Source organism: Bacillus rossius, chromosome 3 (genome assembly GCF_032445375.1).
Source record: "Bacillus rossius redtenbacheri isolate Brsri chromosome 3, Brsri_v3, whole genome shotgun sequence".
Classification (NCBI taxonomy): Eukaryota; Metazoa; Arthropoda; class Insecta; order Phasmatodea; family Bacillidae; genus Bacillus; species Bacillus rossius.
The window spans coordinates 129,141,051-129,162,761 of record NC_086332.1 but is presented as its reverse complement, the minus strand read 5'-3'; the positions used below and the strand labels follow the sequence as shown (position 1 = coordinate 129,162,761).

The window sequence follows — 21,711 nt, the reverse complement described above, 5'->3', positions numbered from 1 at the left end:
TGTACAGGTAGAACCTGGCAGGAAGGCAGGTGCTGGAGGCCGCTCACCTGGTGTACAGGTAGAACCTGGCAGGAAGGCAGGTGCTGGAGGCCGCTCACCTGGTGTACAGGTAGAACCTGGCAGGCCGGCAGGTGCTGGAGGCCGCTCACCTGGTGTACAGGTAGAACTTGGCAGGCCGGCAGGTGCTGGAGGCCGCTCACCTGGTGTACAGGTAGAACCTGGCAGACCGGCAGGTGCATCAGGCCGCTCACCTGGTGTACAGGTAGAACCTGGCAAGCCGGCAGGTGCTGGAGGCCGCTCACCTGGTGTACAGGTAGAACCTGGCAGGCCGGCAGGTGCTGCAGGCCGCTCACCTGGTGTACAGGTAGAACCTGGCAGGCCGGCAGGTGCTGGAGGCCGCTCACCTGGTGTACAGGTAGAACCTGGCAGGAAGGCAGGTGCTGGAGGCTGCTCACCTGGTGTACAGGTAGAACCTGGCAGGAAGGCAGGTGCTGGAGGCCGCTCACCTGGTGTACAGGTAGAACCTGGCAGGAAGGCAGGTGCTGGAGGCCGCTCACCTGGTGTACAGGTAGAACCTGGCAGGAAGGCAGGTGCTGGAGGCCGCTCACCTGGTGTACAGGTAGAACCTGGCAGGCCGGCAGGTGCTGGAGGCCGCTCACCTGGTGTACAGGTAGAACCTGGCAGGCCGGCAGGTGCTGGAGGCCGCTCACCTGGTGTACAGGTAGAACCTGGCAGGCCGGCAGGTGCTGCAGGCCGCTCACCTGGTGTACAGGTAGAACCTGGCAGGCCGGCAGGTGCATCAGGCCGCTCACCTGGTGTACAGGTAGAACCTGGCAGGAAGGCAGGTGCTGGAGGCCGCTCACCTGGTGTACAGGTAGAACCTGGCAGGAAGGCAGGTGCTGGAGGCCGCTCACCTGGTGTACAGGTAGAACCTGGCAGGCCGGCAGGTGCTGCAGGCCGCTCACCTGGTGTACAGGTAGAACCTGGCAGGCCGGCAGGTGCTGGAGGCCGCTCACCTGGTGTACAGTTAGAACCTGGCAGGCCGGCAGGTGCATCAGGCCGCTCACCTGGTGTACAGGTAGATCCTGGCAGGAAGGCAGGTGCTGGAGGCCGCTCACGTGGTGTACAGGTAGAACCTGGCAGGAAGGCAGGTGCTGGAGGCCGCTCACCTGGTGTACAGGTAGAACCTGGCAGGAAGGCAGGTGCTGGAGGCCGCTCACCTGGTGTACAGGTAGAACCTGGCAGGCCGGCAGGTGCATCAGGCCGCTCACCTGGTGTACAGGTAGAACCTGGCAGGCCGGCAGGTGCTAGAGGCCGCTCACCTGGTGTACAGGTAGAACCTGGCAGGCAGGTGCTGGAGGCCGCTCACCTGGTGTACAGGTAGAACCTGGCAGGCAGGCAGGTGCTGGAGGCCGCTCACCTGGTGTACAGGAAGAACCTGGCAGGAAGGCAGGTGCTGGAGGCCGCTCACCTGGTGTACAGGTAGAACCTGGCAGGAAGGCAGGTGCTGGAGGCCGCTCACCTGGTGTACAGGTAGAACCTGGCAGGCCGGCAGGTGCTGGAGGCCGCTCACCTGGTGTACAGGTAGAACCTGGCAGGCCGGCAGGTGCTGGAGACCGCTCACCTGGTGTACAGTTAGAACCTGGCAGGCCGGCAGGTGCTGCAGGCCGCTCACCTGGTGTACAGGTAGAACCTGGCAAGCCGGCAGGTGCTGGTGGCCGCTCACCTGGTGTACAGGTAGAACCTGGCAGGCCGGCAGGTGCTGCAGGCCGCTCACCTGGTGTACAGGTAGAACCTGGCAGGCCGGCAGGTGCTGGAGGCCGCTCACCTTGTGTACAGGTAGAACCTGGCAGGAAGGCAGGTGCTGGAGGCCGCTCACCTGGTGTACAGGTAGAACCTGGCAGGAAGGCAGGTGCTGGAGGCCGCTCACCTGGTGTACAGGTAGAACCTGGCAGGCCGGCAGGTGCTGCAGGCCGAACACCTGGTGTACAGGTAGAACCTGGCAGGCCGGCAGGTGCTGGAGGCCGCTCACCTGGTGTACAGGTAGAACCTGGCAGGCCGGCAGGTGCATCAGGCCGCTCACCTGGTGTACAGGTAGATCCTGGCAGGAAGGCAGGTGCTGGAGGCCGCTCACCTGGTGTACAGGTAGAACCTGGCAGGAAGGCAGGTGCTGGAGGCCGCTCACCTGGTGTACAGGTAGAACCTGGCAGGAAGGCAGGTGCTGGAGGTTCGCTCACCTGGTGTACAGGTAGAACCTGGCAGGCCGACAGGTGCATCAGGCCGCTCACCTGGTGTACAGGTAGAACATGGCAGGCCGGCAGGTGCTAGAGGCCGCTCACCTGGTGTACAGGTAGAACCTGGCAGGCAGGTGCTGGAGGCCGCTCACCTGGTGTACAGGTAGAACCTGGCAGGCAGGCAGGTGCTGGAGGCCGCTCACCTGGTGTACAGGAAGAACCTGGCAGGAAGGCAGGTGCTGGAGGCCGCTCACCTGGTGTACAGGTAGAACCTGGCAGGAAGGCAGGTGCTGGAGGCCGCTCACCTGGTGTACAGGTAGAACCTGGCAGGCCGGCAGGTGCTGGAGGCCGCTCACCTGGTGTACAGGTAGAACCTGGCAGGCCGGCAGGTGCTGGAGGCCGCTCACCTGGTGTACAGGTAGAACCTGGCAGGCCGGCAGGTGCTGCAGGCCGCTCACCTGGTGTACAGGTAGAACCTGGCAAGCCGGCAGGTGCTGGTGGCCGCTCACCTGGTGTACAGGTAGAACCTGGCAGGCCGGCAGGTGCTGCAGGCCGCTCACCTGGTGTACAGGTAGAACCTGGCAGGCCGGCAGGTGCTGGAGGCCGCTCACCTGGTGTACAGGTAGAACCTGGCAGGAAGGCAGGTGCTGGAGGCCGCTCACCTGGTGTACAGGTAGAACCTGGCAGGAAGGCAGGTGCTGGAGGCCGCTCACCTGGTGTACAGGTAGAACCTGGCAGGCCGGCAGGTGCTGCAGGCCACTCACCTGGTGTACAGGTAGAACCTGGCAGGCCGGCAGGTGCTGGAGGCCGCTCACCTGGTGTACAGGTAGAACCTGGCAGGCCGGCAGGTGCATCAGGCCGCTCACCTGGTGTACAGGTAGATCCTGGCAGGAAGGCAGGTGCTGGAGGCCGCTCACCTGGTGTACAGGTAGAACCTTGGAAGGAAGGCAGGTGCTGGAGGCCGCTCACCTGGTGTACAGGTAGAACCTGGCAGGAAGGCAGGTGCTGGATGCCGCTCACCTGGTGTACAGGTAGAACCTGGCAGGCCGGCAGGTGCATCAGGCCGCTCACCTGGTGTACAGGTAGAACCTGGCAGGCCGGCAGGTGCTAGAGGCCGCTCACCTGGTGTACAGGTAGAACCTGGCAGGCAGGTGCTGGAGGCCGCTCACCTGGTGTACAGGTAGAACCTGGCAGGCCGTCAGGTGCTGCAGGCCGCTCACCTGGTGTACAGGTAGAACCTGGCAGGCCGACAGGTGCATCAGGCCGCTCACCTGGTGTACAGGTAGAACCTGGCAGGCCGGCAGGTGTTGGAGGCCGCTCACCTGGTGTACAGGTAGAACCTGGCAGGCAGGCAGGTGCTGGAGGCCGCTCACCTGGTGTACAGGTTGAACCTGGCAGGCAGGCAGGTGCTGGAGGCCGCTCACCTGGTGTACAGGTAGAACCTGGCAGTCCGGCAGGTGCATCAGGCCGCTCACCTGGTGTACAGGTAGAACCTGGCAGGCCGGCAGGTGCTAGAGGCCGCTCACCTGGTGTACAGGTAGAACCTGGCAGGCAGGCAGGTGCTGGAGGCCGCTCACCTGGTGTACAGGTAGAACCTGGCAGGCCGTCAGGTGCTGCAGGCCGCTCACCTGGTGTACAGGTAGAACCTGGCAGGCCGACAGGTGCATCAGGCCGCTCACCTGGTGTACAGGTAGAACCTGGCAGGCCGGCAGGTGCTGGAGGCCGTTCACCTGGTGTACAGGTAGAACCTGGCAGGCAGGCAGGTGCTGGAGGCTGCTCACCTGGTGTACAGGTAGAACCTGGCAGGCAGGCAGGTGCTGGAGGCCGCTCACCTGGTGTACAGGTAGAACCTGGCAGGCAGGCAGGTGCTGGAGGCCGCTCACCTGGTGTACAGGTAGAACCTGGCAGGCCGGCAGGTGCTGGAGGCCGCTCACCTGGTGTACAGGTAGAACCTGGCAGGCCGTCAGGTGCTGCAGGCCGCTCACCTGGTGTACAGGTAGAACCTGGCAGGCCGACAGGTGCATCAGGCCGCTCACCTGGTGTACAGGTAGAACCTGGCAGGCTGGCAGGTGCTGGAGGCCGCTTACCTGGTGTACAGGTAGAACCTGGCAAGCCGGAAGGTGCTGGAGGCCGCTCACCTGGTGTACAGGTAGAACCTGGCAAGCCGGCAGGTGCTAGAGGCCGCTCACCTGGTGTACAGGTAGAACCTGGCAGGCCGGCAGTTGCATCAGGCCGCTCACCTGGTGTACAGGTAGAACCTTGCAGGAAGGCAGTTGCTGGAGGCCGCTCACCTGGTGTACAGGTAGAACCTGGCAGGCCGGCAGGTGCTGGAGGCCGCTCACCTGGTGTACAGGTAGAACCTGGCAGGACGGCAGGTGCTGCAGGCCGCTTACCTGGTGTACAGGTAGAACCTGGCAAGCCGGCAGGTGCTGGAGGCCGGTCACCTGGTGTACAGGTAGAACCTGGCAAGCCGGCTGGTGCTGGAGGCTGCTCACCTGGTGTACAGGTAGAACCTGGCAGGCCGGCAGGTGCTGGAGGCCGCTCACCTGGTGTACAGGTAGAACCTGGCAGGACGGCAGGTGCTGCAGGCCGCTTACCTGGTGTACAGGTAGAACCTGGCAAGCCGGCAGGTGCTGGAGGCCGGTCACCTGGTGTACAGGTAGAACCTGGCAAGCCGGCTGGTGCTGGAGGCTGCTCACCTGGTGTACAGGTAGAACCTGGTGCGGACCTGCTCCGGCGACTGCGGCGCTGGCACGAGCCGGGAGAGGGACCACCACGGAGCCGCCATGGAGAAGCAGCCCAGCGGCTCGTAGCACGGCGTGTCTGCAACGTCAACCAGCCACCATCACGCAGGAGCGCGAACCCACATATCCCTCTCGTACGCCCTTGCTTTCATACTACTTTTAGCGGACGTAGGGTTTAACCCATTGATTTAAATATTTTGGTAAACGCAAATATACAACCAAAATAAAATTTAAAAAAAACTTCGAATAATCATTTGTACCTGATCTTGGTGTTAATGCAACACTGACATTAGGTAGTTATTCCTCCGAAGACGAAATAAGCAACAATACAGGACACTCGTTTAATGAAGTTTATATATGTTGATTAACATTCGATAATTTATTGCGGAAATAAAGAAGAATGCGAATAATAGTTTGTTATTATTATTTACAAATAATTTCGCTCTGGGTCGTTGAAGAGTTATGATAACGATTAAATTAAGGCTAAAAAAGCTACGATCACAGCCCAGTAGAACCTTGTCACATCGAGATTACAGAATCATTTAAAAATAATAATGGGTAAAAGACAACTACAAAGAACAAAAATATCCCGGTTTTATATTAAACGAAATACGTTCGGAAATGAACACAAGTATGTTAAATTTCGACTCTGCTTAGCAGAGCGTCTGTATTCATCGCGTCACCACCTACAGTCAAGCACTCTCTGTACAGTACAGTTCAAATGGTGCACACTTACTAAAACAATATTTCTGCCTGTAATTATTAGAGTAACGGGCGTTTTAATGATTCAAAATATTATATTTGTATATGTTTAACTATTATCTTAATTGTTCAGACTTCTTTATTTGCATATAATTTATGTTTATTTGATCCTCCGAATAAGGGTAGGTACCCATAGCCCCTAGAAGTGCCGAGTTACCTCAGGCTCACCGTAGCACTGTTGTTCCACACGTCCTCACTTCACTCCCAGAAGTGAAGAGTTACCTCAGGCTCACCATTGCACTGTTGTTCCACACGTCCTCATTTCACTCCCAGAAGTGAAGAGTTACCTCAGGCTAACCGTAGCACTGTTGTCCCACACGTCCTCACTTCACTCCCAGAAGTGAATAGTTACCTCAGGCTCACCGTAGCATTGTTGTCACATACGTCCTCACTTCACTCCCAGAAGTAAATATTTGCCTCTGGCTCACAGTAGCACTTTTGTTCCTTAGGTCCTCGAGTCACTTCAAGAATTGCCGAGTCACCTCAGGCTCACCGTACCACAATTTCCCCACACGACATGGCATCACGCACAGTAGTAATTATATACCTCTGGCTAACCGTAGCACAATTATCCCACACGTCCTCGAGTCACTTCAAGATGTTCCGTGTTACCTCAGGCTCACCGTAGCACTGTTTTCTTACACGTTTTCGCGTCACGCCGAGAACATGATCTGCCGCGGTCAATGGAGACCGTACTCGCCAGTTCACGTGTGGTGGTCGTCGTGGGTTCGAGCTTAACACCCATGGACGTCTCGCGTTTCTGAGCGCTGAAGTGACAAGCTGTTCGGAATCCACTACAATAACTTCGGTAGTCCTGTCGTCCTAGATTCTGCTAGCTTGTGAACTTCACATTGTTGAGCAAAGATTGAGTTCTAGTACAATCAAGAAGTTAATGTATTTTTTGTAATTTTTTCATTTAAAATTTTTATTATTTTATTTTTATTTATTAAATATTCTTTTCTGTAATTTTATGATATCAAAGAAATGTGTGATGGTTTTCTGCGTTTGCTCCTGATTTTTCTTGTCAATATGTTGATGGTTTTCTCCGTGTGCTCCTGATTATTCTTGCCAATACGTTTGCTCCTGAATATTCTTGTCAATATGTTTATTGTTTTCTCCGATTGCTCCGGATTATTCATGTGGTTTCTTCAAGTGCTTGTGTCTGTTCTGAGAAACCGCTCTCTGCATGAAGGATTATTTACCTAATGATTCATGACATTTTATTTTGAGTTACATATAATTCGTTAATTTCTGCAACTAAATCAGCACTTTCAATTTTTTTACCAGGTGGAATTTAAATAAATAAACATTCATTATTCAGTCAAATAATATACCATGAGACATATGTGAAGCATTAACATAGAAGACGAACTTCCTTTTCCTTGGTGTCTAGTGAAGCCATCCTTCTTTTGCGATCGTTAGTGAGCCTCCCGCATCCCACATAAAATAAATAAATAATGAGTTGCCCCTCGTGCCTCAAAATAGAATTATTTTAATTAAATATAAAGTCCTTGAAAACTGCTGGGGAAAATACAAAGAAAATTAAAATTAATTACCAGAGGGGGCATGAGGTGGTGCACAAGACAAAATTTACACTCCCTGCACACTAGTTACTTGGTGAGTTCGTGGATCGATTAAATGAAGAAGGTATTTGATAAATAAATACACTTCATCGGTAGCCGGGTCTACTGGTTTTCCTGGTTTATTATTAAGAGATTTTGTTTTCGCATTATTTCAACATGACAATAAAGATCTTAGTAAGTAACAAAGTTAAGGGGGCGCCCCGGGATTATTTAAAACCATACATATACACCTTAACAAATAAATGATTACATAAACAAAAATTTAAAAAATTGCACCAAAATTTAATTCTCCCAACGATTACATATACATGAGTTTCCTTGATTTTACATGTCCCTGAAGATTACTTTCTTAAAGCCCTGCTCGCTGGTATCTTGTCAGTGAATTTAGTTGATTCGATTCAAGTGGAATATATATATATATATATATATATATATATATATATATATATATATATATAGCTTATATCACCCAGGTCTTCCCAGGGTGACGTCGGACAGCGAGGAAAACTCTTCTAAAGGGGGAAATCAGCAGCAGGTCCCGAAGATCATGCAGGGAGCAATTTCTCTCCCCGGAAACTTTGACCCTGTCAAACAGGGTGTGAAATCAGGGCTCGCGAGGTGTCTCGCGCCGACATCAGGATGATGCGTACCGAGAATTCGCGGAAGCGCAGAAGAAACTAAAATTTTTAGGAAGGTAAAAAAAAATAATAAAATTTAACTAAACATGACTTCTTCTAAATACTACATCTGACTGGCTACTGTACAAATGGGATCACATCCCTTAAGCAACTGACTACATCCTTGTGCACACGAATTCGCCGTTGCCGCGAAAAGCCTTTTAGCACAGAGGACGCCGAGAAGACATGGTCAGTAGCCGAGATCGGAGAACTAAGTGACCGCGATAGCGGTCAAAGCTTCTAATTAATTCGGGCGCTCAGCCCTAAGAAAAAGGGGGGGAAGTTTCGGCTCAGGGCCGAAAAAATGCGGTGGTGCCCGAGGCGGGCGTGACAACAACATGACATGCGCGCTCTCTACCGGCGGCAACAGGAAGCTACAAAGAATCGACTTCTACAGGCCGCGAGAAGGAAGCATAGGGCTTAAGAACGCCGCGGCGACCTGCGACCTGCGACCTGCGACCGCTACATGTAACATTTTCTGTGCTACTGTAACTTCCATGCATGAACACACTATGTCCATAAAGTACTTAGTCCGTATAATCACTAGACTTGTTCATTTAATTGTCGTCATAAATGTATTTTAAAGATTCAAATTCAACTTGCGTGACCTTTTTGCAGCAAAGATTTTGATTATATCATCATAGCAAATAGAGGATGATGCTATCTTGTGTTCTAAGGAAATAATGCTCAAATTCGACAGTCTGTCTGCCTCATACTATTTTTTAAAAGTATTTTTTACAATTTACAATTTGCTGAAACTTCTTTCGCCTGAAGAAACTACTACAGGAAGAGTAAGAAATATATTAAGGGCTGTGGTCAGGTTTGAATATCCTTCTTCAATTCTGTGTTCGTGGATGAGCTTCAAGAGGGTCGCTGCAGATGCTGTTTTCAAAGTGTCATCAACTGCCAAGGCGTGATCTTTAAAAATTTCAATTTCTTGAACTATTTCTTCTCCATTGATGTCATCTTTGTATGTTTCAGACAACCAATTGGCTGCAGTCTTCAAATCTTTAGCTTCCGTTTTGTAGATGTTATTCCCATTTAAAAAGCTATACTTGTCATTAATTGCTTAAAGAGCCTGAAACCGGGATTTTAAGGCATTCACTATTCCATCGCCACTGCTTCCTCACAGCCAGTGGTACCACCCTCTCTGTCAACATTGTACTGTATTGGTATATAGGACGCATTAAAACTTTCTAACTTCTCCCTTTACAATTTTTTACGTTAATGATCCACTTAACATTTTTCTCATAGTATTTTAAAATAAATATTTTGAGACGTTGTATTGTAAATCATATTAGACATTCCTGGCATGCAAGTTAAAACATTTTTTACCAGTTACCAGTTGTAGTAGGAATTAAAAAGCAAGCGATTTCGGCACCCCCACAGCTTTGCGCCCGGGGCATATGCCCCGCTCGCCCCCCCCCCCCCTTGTTGATGCCCTGCACATTTGACCATATTTCTTACTAGCTGCAATACCCGGCGTTGCCCGGGCTGAACACAGGATGAGGGGGGACCTTTTTCGAAATCAGATGTAGTAAGTAAATTGTCTTCTTAATTGGAATGTCAAGTGTGCAAAATAATTTATATCACTTTCAGATCCCGACAGACGTTGTTCTGCCAGTGTATAGTTATTTACCAGTATAAATCTAAAAGTTGGCGGTCTTTATGCAATCTATACCATATAAAGCACTATAGAAAAAAAGCTGAAAAATAATAGATTACTAATATTGAAAGGATTCCATTATGTAGCTAATGCTCGGCATGCATTGCAATGCCTCATTCAGTTTTGTTTTGTAATATGTTTGAAGTAGTTACACATATACAAATCATCTGTCCGTCTCTCTTAATATATATATTTATCTCTATCTATATATATATATAAATATCTATGTATGTCTCTATCTCTATTTATCTCTCGAAAGAGAACAGATATTCGAAATTTCTGAAATTTTCAAATATTTGGGGCTTTGTCCCTAGAGGGGTATGTTGAGGACCCTAAATGGCTCGGAAACACTCAAAATCTAAAGAGTATAGTTTTTTGAAATTTTTGAAACTTCGAATTTTTGGGGCTTTGACTCTTTGTGGGGGGAGGTTAGTTTGAGGACCCTGAATGGCTAGAAAACAATCCAAATAGTAAAAATTATATATGAATTAATTTTTTTTCGAAATTTTGGGTTTTTGCATTTTCCTCTTCCCCCCCCCCTCCTTCAACAAATTTTTATTGATAAGACGTCTTTGGTTAAATTTTCCACCATGCCACGGAAACTTTAGTTCATAACGACTTAATTTTAATTTCCTCAAATTTTTCAAATTTAGGGGCTTTCACTTTTGTGAAAAAAAAGGGGGGGGGGGGGGTGGAGGTTCAGGGCCTCGAATGGTTCGGAACACTCCATCTCGAAAGAAAAGATATTTGAAAGTTCTGAAATTTTCGAAATTTTGGCTCTTTGTCCCCAGAGGAGGAGGGGTGATCTTGAGGACCCTTAATGGCTGGGAAACACTAAAAATCGAAAGAAAATAGATTTTCGAAATTTTGGGAAATTTTTTAATTATTGGGTCTATGACCCCTTGTGGGGGAAGGGTAGTTTGTGGACCCCTTATGGCTCGGAAACACTCCAAATAGTAAAAAGCATAAAATATTTAAGAAATTTTTGAAATTTTTCGAAATTTTGGGGTTTTGCATTCCCCCCTCCCCCCTTCCCAAAATTTAATGGGGAAGTCGACTTTAGGTAAAAGTTACACCATTCCCCGGACACTTTAATTCGTAATGATTTAATTTTAATGCAATTTCCTCCAAATTTTCGAAACTTTGGGGCTTTCATTTTTGAGGAATTGTTGGGGGGGGGGGGAATTGGAGGGTCAGGACATCGAATGTTTCGGAACACTCCATCTCGAAAGAATAGATATTTGAAATTCCTGAAATTTTAGAAATTTTGGGGCGTTGTCCCCAGAAGGGGGCGGGAGGTTCTAGGACCCTGAATGGCTCTAAAACATTTTAAATCGAAAGAGAAAGATTTTTAAAAAATTTTAAACTTTCGAAATTTTGTGGCTTTGACCTCTGTGGGGGGGGGGGGGTGATGTTGAGGACCCCGAATGGCTCGGAAACACTCCAAATCGAAAGAGATATAAAGTAATATAAGAATGTAGGCATTTACTGTACTACTATCTACCATAATAACAATATTGACAAATAGAAAAACTTATTACCTACCTATGAATAATTTTCTAAAAAATTAATAAATAACTTTATTTTTAAGAATTTACGTACATACATAATATTAAACTTTAAACTATACACATAAAAAAAAACTAAGGATGTTTGTAAAACTATTTTTTTATTTAAGTCATAATGTATAAAACATTTGTACGATTTGTTTATATGTAAAACTGTGGTGGCCATATTCCGCTTATCCAAAGTATTATAGAAATTATTAAAGATTTCACTCCCTGTACACACCACAAATCTTTGAATTAAGTAAAAAAACATAGTCCAAAATGAAACAAAAAGTATAAATAAACCAATTTGACAAAAAAAATTGTACTACTCAAATGTCAATGTTAACATCCACCTGAAATTTAATAGAAGTAGGTAGGTAAGAATTTGTATATAAGAAATTAAATTAAATTAAAACATACATAAATAAAATTATCTCACGTAATGTTTAATATGAAATATAGGTAGAAGGCCATTACACGTAACTACTCTAATTAATAAAAAAATCAACCTACCTGAAATAGTAAAATTCAAATATTTCAACAATATATTATATAATTGACAAATATTTCTTGTCTTCGGTCTCAGTAGCCCTAAGACTCTTGACGCTCAGCAGATAAATTATAAACACTAAACCAAACTCCTTGCAAATAAGTAGGTACTGTAACAAAATAACAATATTGAAAATAGAAAAAAATAGTAAGCTCTACCAACCTATGCATAAATTTCGAAGAAATTAATAAGTTTAGGAATTTATGTACCTACATAATATTAAACTTGAAAATCTAAGAATGTTAGTGAAATTATTTTTTTTTATTTGTCATAATACCTAAAAAAAAGTATGTTTCCAAAATGAAACAAAGAGTATAAATAATGACCAATTTGACAAAAAAAATTGTACTACTCGAATGACATTGAAAACATACACGTGAAATTTAAAAGAATTATGGGTGCCATAAGTAGTAGGGAGAAAATATATATAGAATAAATTAAATAAAAAAACATACACCTATATAAATAAATTTACCTTGCGATCAACCAAACAAAATGTAACAATATAAAAATACGTATTTTTAGTGGTATTTAAAAAATTACACTGTAACCGTTCATAAAAATGAGACTATGACACTCTCCAGCCCATAAATTATCTCTATGCGAAATTTCATGGCGTAGCAAACAAACACTCGCTTTTATAATATTAGTTAGGATGTGCAAACTATAAAAGATTAATAAAAAAAATAACAGTGACATTTACTGGTGTATTGAGGTTCTACAATGCAGAGCTTTCATTTTTTTACTCTCTACTCAATTACTTACAATAGCAAAACGTAACGTAATGGCTTGAAAGCTATTGCTCGGCAGACCTAGAGGATTGACACTAACAGTTTGTATATCTATGACACACTTTACATAAAATTAAGATATTTTTCTAACCCATTTAAAGATTATTTATTTAGACAAAAAATAGCCTATGTCCATCCCCAGGATATAATCTATCTCCTTGCCAAATTTCATTACGATCCGTTCAGCCGTTCAGCCAGGGAAAGGTAACAAACAGACAGACAGACAGAGTTACTTTCGCATTTATAATATTAGTATTGATATTGATATGTGGTTTTGAAATGCACCGTGCTATTGCATAATCGCAATTCCGTCCGTATAAAATTTTAGGGCAGCTCATTCCAGAATAAATTATTGTATTAAATATTTAAAACTGTTTTTCACGAGACAAAAAAAAAGAATCCTCACTTAATTAGTGTATTTTCACTAATTAAAAACACTCATTATTGGATTAACAGAAGTCTCATTTGTCACGTAAAGTAAGAAAACAATGTTTTTCCAAATTCAAATAGCAAATTATAACATGAACAGTGCCGTTTTAATAGTAGGATATTGATATGTAGCTCTCTCGTCGTAAGTCTTCAAAAAATGTTTGTGCGTCCCTGCCCATTTTTATCCTTCCCCACGTTCAAGTACACATATACAACAACAAGATGTAACCAAACCAACTACGTTGTCATTAACATGACTGTGAATTAAAGGAAGGTTTCATTGTTCAATGTCTTCACTTTAAATTCAAATCGAAATTTCAGAAGTTAATTGCCTATAATGTGCAATAAAACGTAAACGACTTCAACTATTCAAGTTATATATATATTTTTTTGGGGACTAGTTAAGTACTGATCTTTACTTTTATTCTAAAACGATACTTACACACGCTTATTACTTACAGATAGGCTTACGAAAAAGATATGGATGACCAGTTATGAAAAACTATAGTAAATAATATAAGATTTACAGCACAGTACCACGTACGTGCTCATCTAAATTGACGTTTGGTGGGGGTTTGTACGAAGTAGAGTTTGGTTCACGTACAGAAAATTACGGATCTTTTAGTCATCTCTGCTAGTGTCAGAAGGATCACTACAGTGCTGAAATACGTTTCGCTGTAGAAGACTCACCAGCTTGCGGAGGGTGGGGTCATGGGTTCGAGTTTCTCGTGAGACATGCATGAGCGTGGTGGGAGTGTTTAATGTCAGGTTGATGTTTGATTACTAAGCCATCCTCATTCCCTCTACAAAGTCAGCCTACGGACTAAACAAATAGAGGAAGAGTTTGAATATTTATTTACACACACGATTATTTCACCAGTAATAACTTATAAAAATCCAGTGGTGGAATATTCACTCACGCTTTACATACCACATGGCAATTTCAGCCTTTGTGGTATATCTGCTTCTGCCTTAGATATTTTTTCAGGTCAATGATGTATAATTCCGCCAAACGTTAACAATAGTATTGCCATGCAGAAAATGCCATGTGACTACCACAAGAAAATGTTTTCAATCGGAAGATGCAAAATACGCAACAAAGTACATCTAAGCCAGAAGTAGATCTTACAAAAAAGTTGAGGTTACATTGCGGCACCTATAAACAACTGTAATACCACAGTCGTGCGACATATTTACAATTAAAGTCAAATAAAATTCAAAATTATTTTCAATAATTTTTTGTTGTATATTACACCAAATATTACATAATTATATGTGATAATTTAGTATTGGCATACATTAATGCCACATTAATTACTTTCAATCTCACAGAAGCTGGAAATTTGACATGTATTGCATTTTGTTAAAAGTACGAGTACAGTATTATAGTGATCACGGATGCGCCTTAGATAGAGAACTGCAGTACGATTGGTCAAATGCGAAAGATGCTAAGAAACCAGGCAGGAAACTATGTGATAAATCCATGCCACCTGCGTGGCATAAAAACTGATAAAGTGGATATCACACATCATAGCAAGACATACAAAATAAATTATGCCCTAAAACAAAAAAAAAAACAACGTATATCTTACTCAAGGCAACTACATTATGCATATAAATCGAATGGCGACATGGCGACCAAAAGAAAAACCCCACTAATTGAATAAACTTTTCATGTAGGCAATTTTCTATAGGTTTTGCATAAACGAAAAAAACTGCTAATTAATAAGTTCAATTAGCGTGGCCTTTAAAACTACGCTTTTCTTATAAGCAACTGTGATGAATTTATAAATTAGAAATCCCAACCCCATTAATAAATTTTTTGTGGTACAAATGTGTACTCCACATGACTTTGAAAGCTTCCCGACTACGCACAGGGATCAAGCCTTGATTCTGCATCTAAACAATAACTTGTTTTTGTCGGAGACATACACGGAGACATACTCAGTAAAGCCAGAAATACCGAAGGTTAACTGTAGATACGCGTAGATATAAGCCCTACATAAATAAATACACGTATGCGTTGGTTTCCATTACTATTTATGATTTATTTTACTGCAACATCGGCAGGCAGACTATGTAGGGCCTAAATGTCGCTGCGCAAACTTTCGGTGTTATTTTTAAAAGATCTTCTAGTTTCAAATGATGACGCACATAGAATGTGTACGACGCCTTTTACAGGCATGTTCAACGGAGAAGTTTATCAAAAAAGCAAGAGAAAATAAACACATATGGCACTGTGAAAACTTAATTATATGTACCACTTTGCAGAGTTCGCAATATCAAAGTATTTATTTTTAAATTCTGTGTAGCATTTTTATATCTATAACTTATTGAATTAAATTATTGAATTCACAAATTCCACCATTTGTTTTTCCTGAGCTCCACATAACACCCCAACTCGCCCCAGGACAAGCAGCATGAGATGCTTCATTTCCTCTTTTCAAACAGGGATTACGATAATCCCCATTAGTGAAGCACCCAGCTGTGTTGACGAGGGTCGGCAAGGTGTGTCATTAGCCTGGAGGGACAAAGGTGGATTATACGGCCCAATTCGCCTGAATATTCAGAACATGATACCTGTCATACATCCGTGCATTTAGATAGGCAATTTTTCATATTTTACTGGAGTTCTTGGCAACCAGTCAACGCCCTTAACGAGGTCCCATGCCACGGACAATCGATGTGCCTTGGGCTCAATTAAAATAACTATTAAACTATATACTGTATAAAAAATTTAAATTGTAATGTTACACCAAAATATCTATACTAAAATTATAATAGAGACTGCTGTATTACCTAAAATCTCTAAATATAGTAAATAAATCATGATAAAATTATGCCTACTTTAGCACACCTAAAAATAATTAAAATAAGTTCCAAATGGCTACAGGGCCACAAATGGCCTCTCTTAAAGGAAAAAAATCTGAGCCACTAAAAATACACCAAAAAAATTATCTAACTTTTTGCATAAACATTTTTCAAACCAAATTGTTTACAATCATAAGGATGCAAAAACCCATAAAATTAAAACATAATAGGGCAACATACAAAGAATTAGAAGAATAGAGATGAAGATGAGAAGATATCGAAAGGATTAAACAATTTCAAATACTCGTATTGAGTTAGACAAAATATCACAACCACTATGACATAAAATCAGTTAAAAAATTAACAAGATTCAACACATATACTTACAATTTATTAGGTCACCTGAAAAACAACTCCAATTTAGTTTGACAAACTAAAAAAACTTTATATTCATAACTGAAATCTAACTATTAAATATCTTAGACCTGTTATACACAGGAAGGTGACATCTGAGTCATTTAATGAAATGTGGATCTTAAAGAAGAGTGAATATAGACATATCTCAGTTTAATTACCCAAGACTAAACACTAAAATGTTAACATGATACTGAAACCTAACAAATAACCATAATTCTAGCTCCGATTTTGTTTTTTTTTATAACAAACGGCCGCCAAGTTACCTCATGTACCACAAAATTCGCAAATGTATGTCCCCTTCATAGTTAGAAGAAAAATTTTCTAGTTCCTGACATTTAAAACAAGTTTATTCTACTTTCTCTAAATTATTTGTTAGCTTCAAAATTACCACTCTGCGCCGCCGTTACGTTACTTAAAATTTACCTCAAAATCTTTTCAGGCAAACCACATTTTATCAACATCAATGGAACACGTTGAATTTGTTAAAAGATTTTGGCATAGTGAGAAATCCTCAAATTGGGGTTCATATTTCAGTATGTGATAAAATTAATTGTTCACTCTGATTTCTTCGATTCCTAAACGAAAGTTTATTAGTTGTTGAGGATCAGCTGAATGCAAAGTATGTATATTTCCAAACTTTTAAACATTAGCTTAGCTTTCAAATTTGCACCTAAACTAACTATACTTTCTATCAAAACAACACTCAAGGCGTTCTTATTTTCTATTTCCTTCCTACCTCCCCTAATGTGCGCACTCATTTTCTTTCTACGAATATCTATATCTTCCTTATCCGAAGCCGCAAATCCGGCTGCTCTTAACGTTACGCGGCTTGTACACCCAGATAACTGCCATACTGACACTAGTACAAACCTCCCAAACCTAAAGACAACAGAGTTGCGCAGTTGGTGGCCTCGCTCACTGCCTCAGCGAGGCCTCGCAGCCCGGTGCTCGCTGGCGCGGGTTCAATCAACAGTTACCCCTCCCTCGAACAGCAAAGGTAATGAAAATGGAGATTAAAGAAAACAAGTATGAAAATAGCAGGGATTTGGAAAAACAGGCTGGTATGTATTAGGACTGCAATTTAATGCAAATGAAATTCCAAAATTATTTATAGCAGGCAAAATTGCACACACCTTATATATATTCATACATTTTAAAATATAACTGGCTGTTAAACAAGTAACAACCCTAATACTGTGAACAAATATTACTAGGTTTATTAAAATGTTATTTATATATATTAACATTGATATACCCAAATTAAATAACAATTATAAAACTTCTGGCATATTTTAAAGGGCCTCAAAATTGCTGTGTTGCACACAACACCGCTAATTTAGAACAATATTTTTGGTCCGGTACCATTAGCTGGGGCAACCAAAACACAAAACAAAATTGAATATGATATTGCAACATATTACCATAGCTTCTTTAACCCAAATTTGATAGCTCATATTATCCTTGTATGCAAATTGTCAAACAGGACCTGATGTAGCGTGGCGTAGTTGTAGTACGATCAGAATGATTCCAGCGTAATTTTGTAATAATTTACTAACGTCCAGCATAATCATAAAAAACTGTTTGCAACTATTAAAAATTAAGTAAAGCCAGTTTATATATCACTAAAATGTTGTGTAGCAGCAAACCACGGTCTGATTACCATTTTTGTTTGGCTGGGTGGATCTTTAGGTTTCACAATGTTATTAGTAATGAACAGAAACAAGGTGTGATTCCGTCTGAAATATAATTACTCCATACTGAGTAAAATTATAGCAGATACAAGAGAATATTAACGTACAATATTAATTATATTCTTAAACAGCTCTCAGTATATTCAGAAAGAAAAAAAAATATGGGCCGGCCGTACATGAAATTATCAAAAGTTTCATTTACTAAAAATACATAAACCAATAATAAAAATACAAATATATTTAAACCATCCCAGTTGAGGTATGTACTTAAAGTCCAGAAATTATGTTTGTATGTTTAACTTTGTTTGACGGTGTAATTTAGGAAAGTTCAAAAAAGGTTGAACAATACATTAGCGCCGGAGGTCGGGGCTTCGTTTCGGAGATCACGCGGGAACATGTTGCCGGGGCGCTTGTGTGCTGTTGAGGAAGGGAGATGAAAATGCCAATTCGGTGTCCAGCTCTCGGACCCTGTCTGGAACAGTCCGAATCAAAACTGATCAGAAATTGTACACAGACAGTATACGGGGCAGAAAATGCCCGGAAAAGTTAAGGGGAGATTGAGGAAAGTCGTGGATCGTCACTCACCAGACAGTGGAGTTGGCTTCTATTTACCGATGCGTCGCCAGCCAGGAACTGGATCCCACGAATACGCGGATGGACGCGGAAGTTTTCTTCATTTCAAAAGAAATAATTTAAAAGAAAAATAACTATTACATTTGTACTAAGCAGACGGACTAAACTACTTGAAAAGATTATAGGAATAGCATCCCTTATTTAGGCGACTACATAGTCGGTTGCAGGCCGGATGGAAGTCTTGCAGTGTCTCGTCGACTCGCCGATAATCGCAAAATGGTCCGTCTGCAGTCGCGACGCGAAGTGTCTCGCGAAGAACCGCGTCTGGTAATTAAAAGTAAATCTTGAATCAAAAGCGGTGGGGGGGGGGGGGGACTGGGAGTCCGGACCGAAAGGTTCCGAAGTTCCCCGAGTGGACATCATAAAAAAACTCTGACTGATGTCTCGAAGTTGGTAACACTGGCCGACCTTAGCGCTACCTGTTGTGGGGTGTCTTAAATAAAAAAAGAATCGACTCGCCCAAGGCGTCTGCTTAAACTAAAGGTTAAAGGGGCAGTCAGGTGCTACACTCTGGCGGCCAAGATAATAAGTTAAAGTTTCTGCCGCGAGATGTCGTGGGGTGGTCCATCTTTGCACACACATTTTTTATAAGAGGCGTCCTTGGAGACGGCCGCTGTCTGCTGGGGTTTATGACCGGTCATTTGTCTTAGGCGAATTCTTAGAACCGAGTGGGAAGGGGGTGAACAAAAGGTGCAACGACGCTGAGAACGAGCGTTCATGAAGTGCTTTTCGAGGAGAGAACCTAATACGTATTCGTGACAGTAAAGACTATGGTCAGCTCGCCTCTGAGAAATGGTAACAGCTCGTCCAGAGCTGCTGTATGCAGTTATAGTCATGAAGTGAAGTAACGTTACAGGCCTGGGATGTGCCTGTAAGCAAGGGAAATTTTAAGCGAGCTGCCAACGAAGTATTAGATCTGCAAAATATCCTATAGGTCTCTGGGAAAGGTGCTTCAGGCTACTGGCACAAAGTTTAACTAAGGGGAGTACACCAGCCTAACAAAGAGTAAATCATCCTTTAGAAACCAAATTAAAAAGAAAACAAAATTTCCAAAAAAAAATTTAAAATTATAGTAAAATTTAAAAAAACGTGTCGAAATACTAAATTTCCGGCACTATTGAATATACCTCTCACTTGATAGTCGGTACGACAGAGACCCTGGTTTAAAATGTGCTTACTTGACACCTTAATTAAATTTTGCGGGTCACGCCAGTACGATTATTGCACTATAAATAAGTCAGTTTAAAATTAATGAACCTGCAACACTAACTTCGGGTAATAGATATTTGCCGAACTTAATATTGAGGCCGACGTGTTACCTCAATAAATATATGCATTGCGTCCAACAGCAGGTGCAGTCTTCACAGTTGCATGCAAATAATCTCCGGCCATTGCCCTTCCGCGCAGCGCCGGCCCACACCAGACAGCCGCTGCACGCCTCCAGCGCGGAGTACTGTGTCACGCTCCTAGCGGTCACCTCACTTGACAGTACCTGCGCGCAGGGATGAGACACACCTGGACTCACGGCCTCCTTCACCGCCTGCTGACCAGCGCTCAGGGATGAAACACACCTGGAGACACGGCCTCCCTCACTGCTTGCTGACCAGCGCTCAGGGATCAGACACACGTGGACTCACGGCCTCCTTCACCGCCTGCTGACCAGCGCGCAGGGATGAAACACACCTGGAACCACGGCCTCCCTCACCGCTTGCTGACCAGCGCTCAGGGATAAGACCCACCTGGAGCCACTGCCTCCCTCACCGCCTGCTGACCAGCGCGCAGGGATGAGACCCACCTGGAGCCACGGCCTCCCTCACCGCCTGCTGACCAGCGCTCAGGGATGAGACCCACCTGGAGCCACGGCCTCCCTCACCGCCTGCTGACCAGCGCTCAGGGATCAGACCCACCTGGAGCCACGGCCTCCCTCACCCCCTGCTGACCAGCGCGCAGGGATGAGACCCACCTGGAGCCACGGCCTCCCTCACCGCCTGCTGACCAGCGCTCAGGGATGAGACCCACCTGGAGCCACGGCCTCCTTCACCGCCTGCTGACCAGCGCTCAGGGATGAGACCCACCTGGAGCCACGGCCTCCCACACCGCCTGCTGACCAGCGCTCAGGGATAAGACACACCTGGAGCCACGGCCTCCCTCACCGCCTGCTGACCAGCGCTCAGGGATAAGACCCACCTGGAGCCACGGCCTCCTTCACCGCCTGCTGACCAGCGCTCAGGGATGAGACCCACCTGGAGCCACGGCCTCCCTCACCGCCTGCTGACCAGCGCTCAGGGATGAGACACACCTGAAGCCACGGCCTCCTTCACCGCCTGCTGACCAGCGCTCAGGGATGAGACCCACCTGGAGCCACGGCCTCCCAAACCGCCTGCTGACCAGCGCTCAGGGATAAGACACACCTGGAGCCACGGCCTCCCTCACCGCCTGCTGACCAGCGCTCAGGGATGAGACCCACCTGGAGCCACGGCCTCCCTCACCGCCTGCTGACCAGCGCTCAGGGATGAGACCCACCTGGAGCAACGGCCTCCCTCACCGCCTGCTGACCAGCGCTCAGGGATGAGACCCACCTGGAGCCACGGCCTCCCTCACCGCCTGCTGACCAGCGCTCAGGGATGAGACCCACCTGAGCGCTCAGGGATGAGACCCACCTGGAGCCACTGCCTCCCTCACCGCCTGCTGACCAGCGCGCAGGGATGAGACCCACCTGGAGCCACTGCCTCCCTCACCGCCTGCTGACCAGCCCGCAGGGATGAGACCCACCTGGAGCCACAACCTCCCTCACCGCTTGCTGACCAGCGCTCAGGGATAAGACCCACCTGGAGCCACTGCCTCCCTCACCGCCTGCTGACCAGCGCGCAGGGATGAGACCCACCTGGAGCAACGGCCTCCCTCACCGCTTGCTGACCAGCGCTCAGGGATGAGACCCACCTGAGCCACGGCCTCCCTCACCGCCTGCTGACCAGCGCTCAGGGATAAGACACACCTGGAGCCACGGCCTCCCTCACCGCTTGCTGACCAGCGCTCAGGGATGAGACCCACCTGGAGCCACTGCCTCCCTCACCGCCTGCTGACCAGCGCGCAGGGATGAGAACCACCTGGTGCCACGGCCTCCCTCACCGCTTGCTGACCAGCGCTCAGGGATGAGACCCACCTGGAGCCAC

The 21,711-nt window shown here is 45.3% G+C and overlaps 1 protein-coding gene across 1 annotated transcript in view; it reads right to left on the bottom strand.

Annotated features, from left to right (window-relative positions):
• LOC134531377 (pancreatic triacylglycerol lipase-like) overlaps positions 1-21,711 on the bottom strand; it is a 558,452-nt gene that overhangs the window by 331,175 nt on the left and 205,566 nt on the right. The window contains exon 3 of the mRNA XM_063367079.1: positions 4,934-5,057. Coding sequence (XP_063223149.1) covers positions 4,934-5,057 — 124 coding nt within the window. The remainder of the gene's footprint in view (positions 1-4,933; positions 5,058-21,711) is intronic.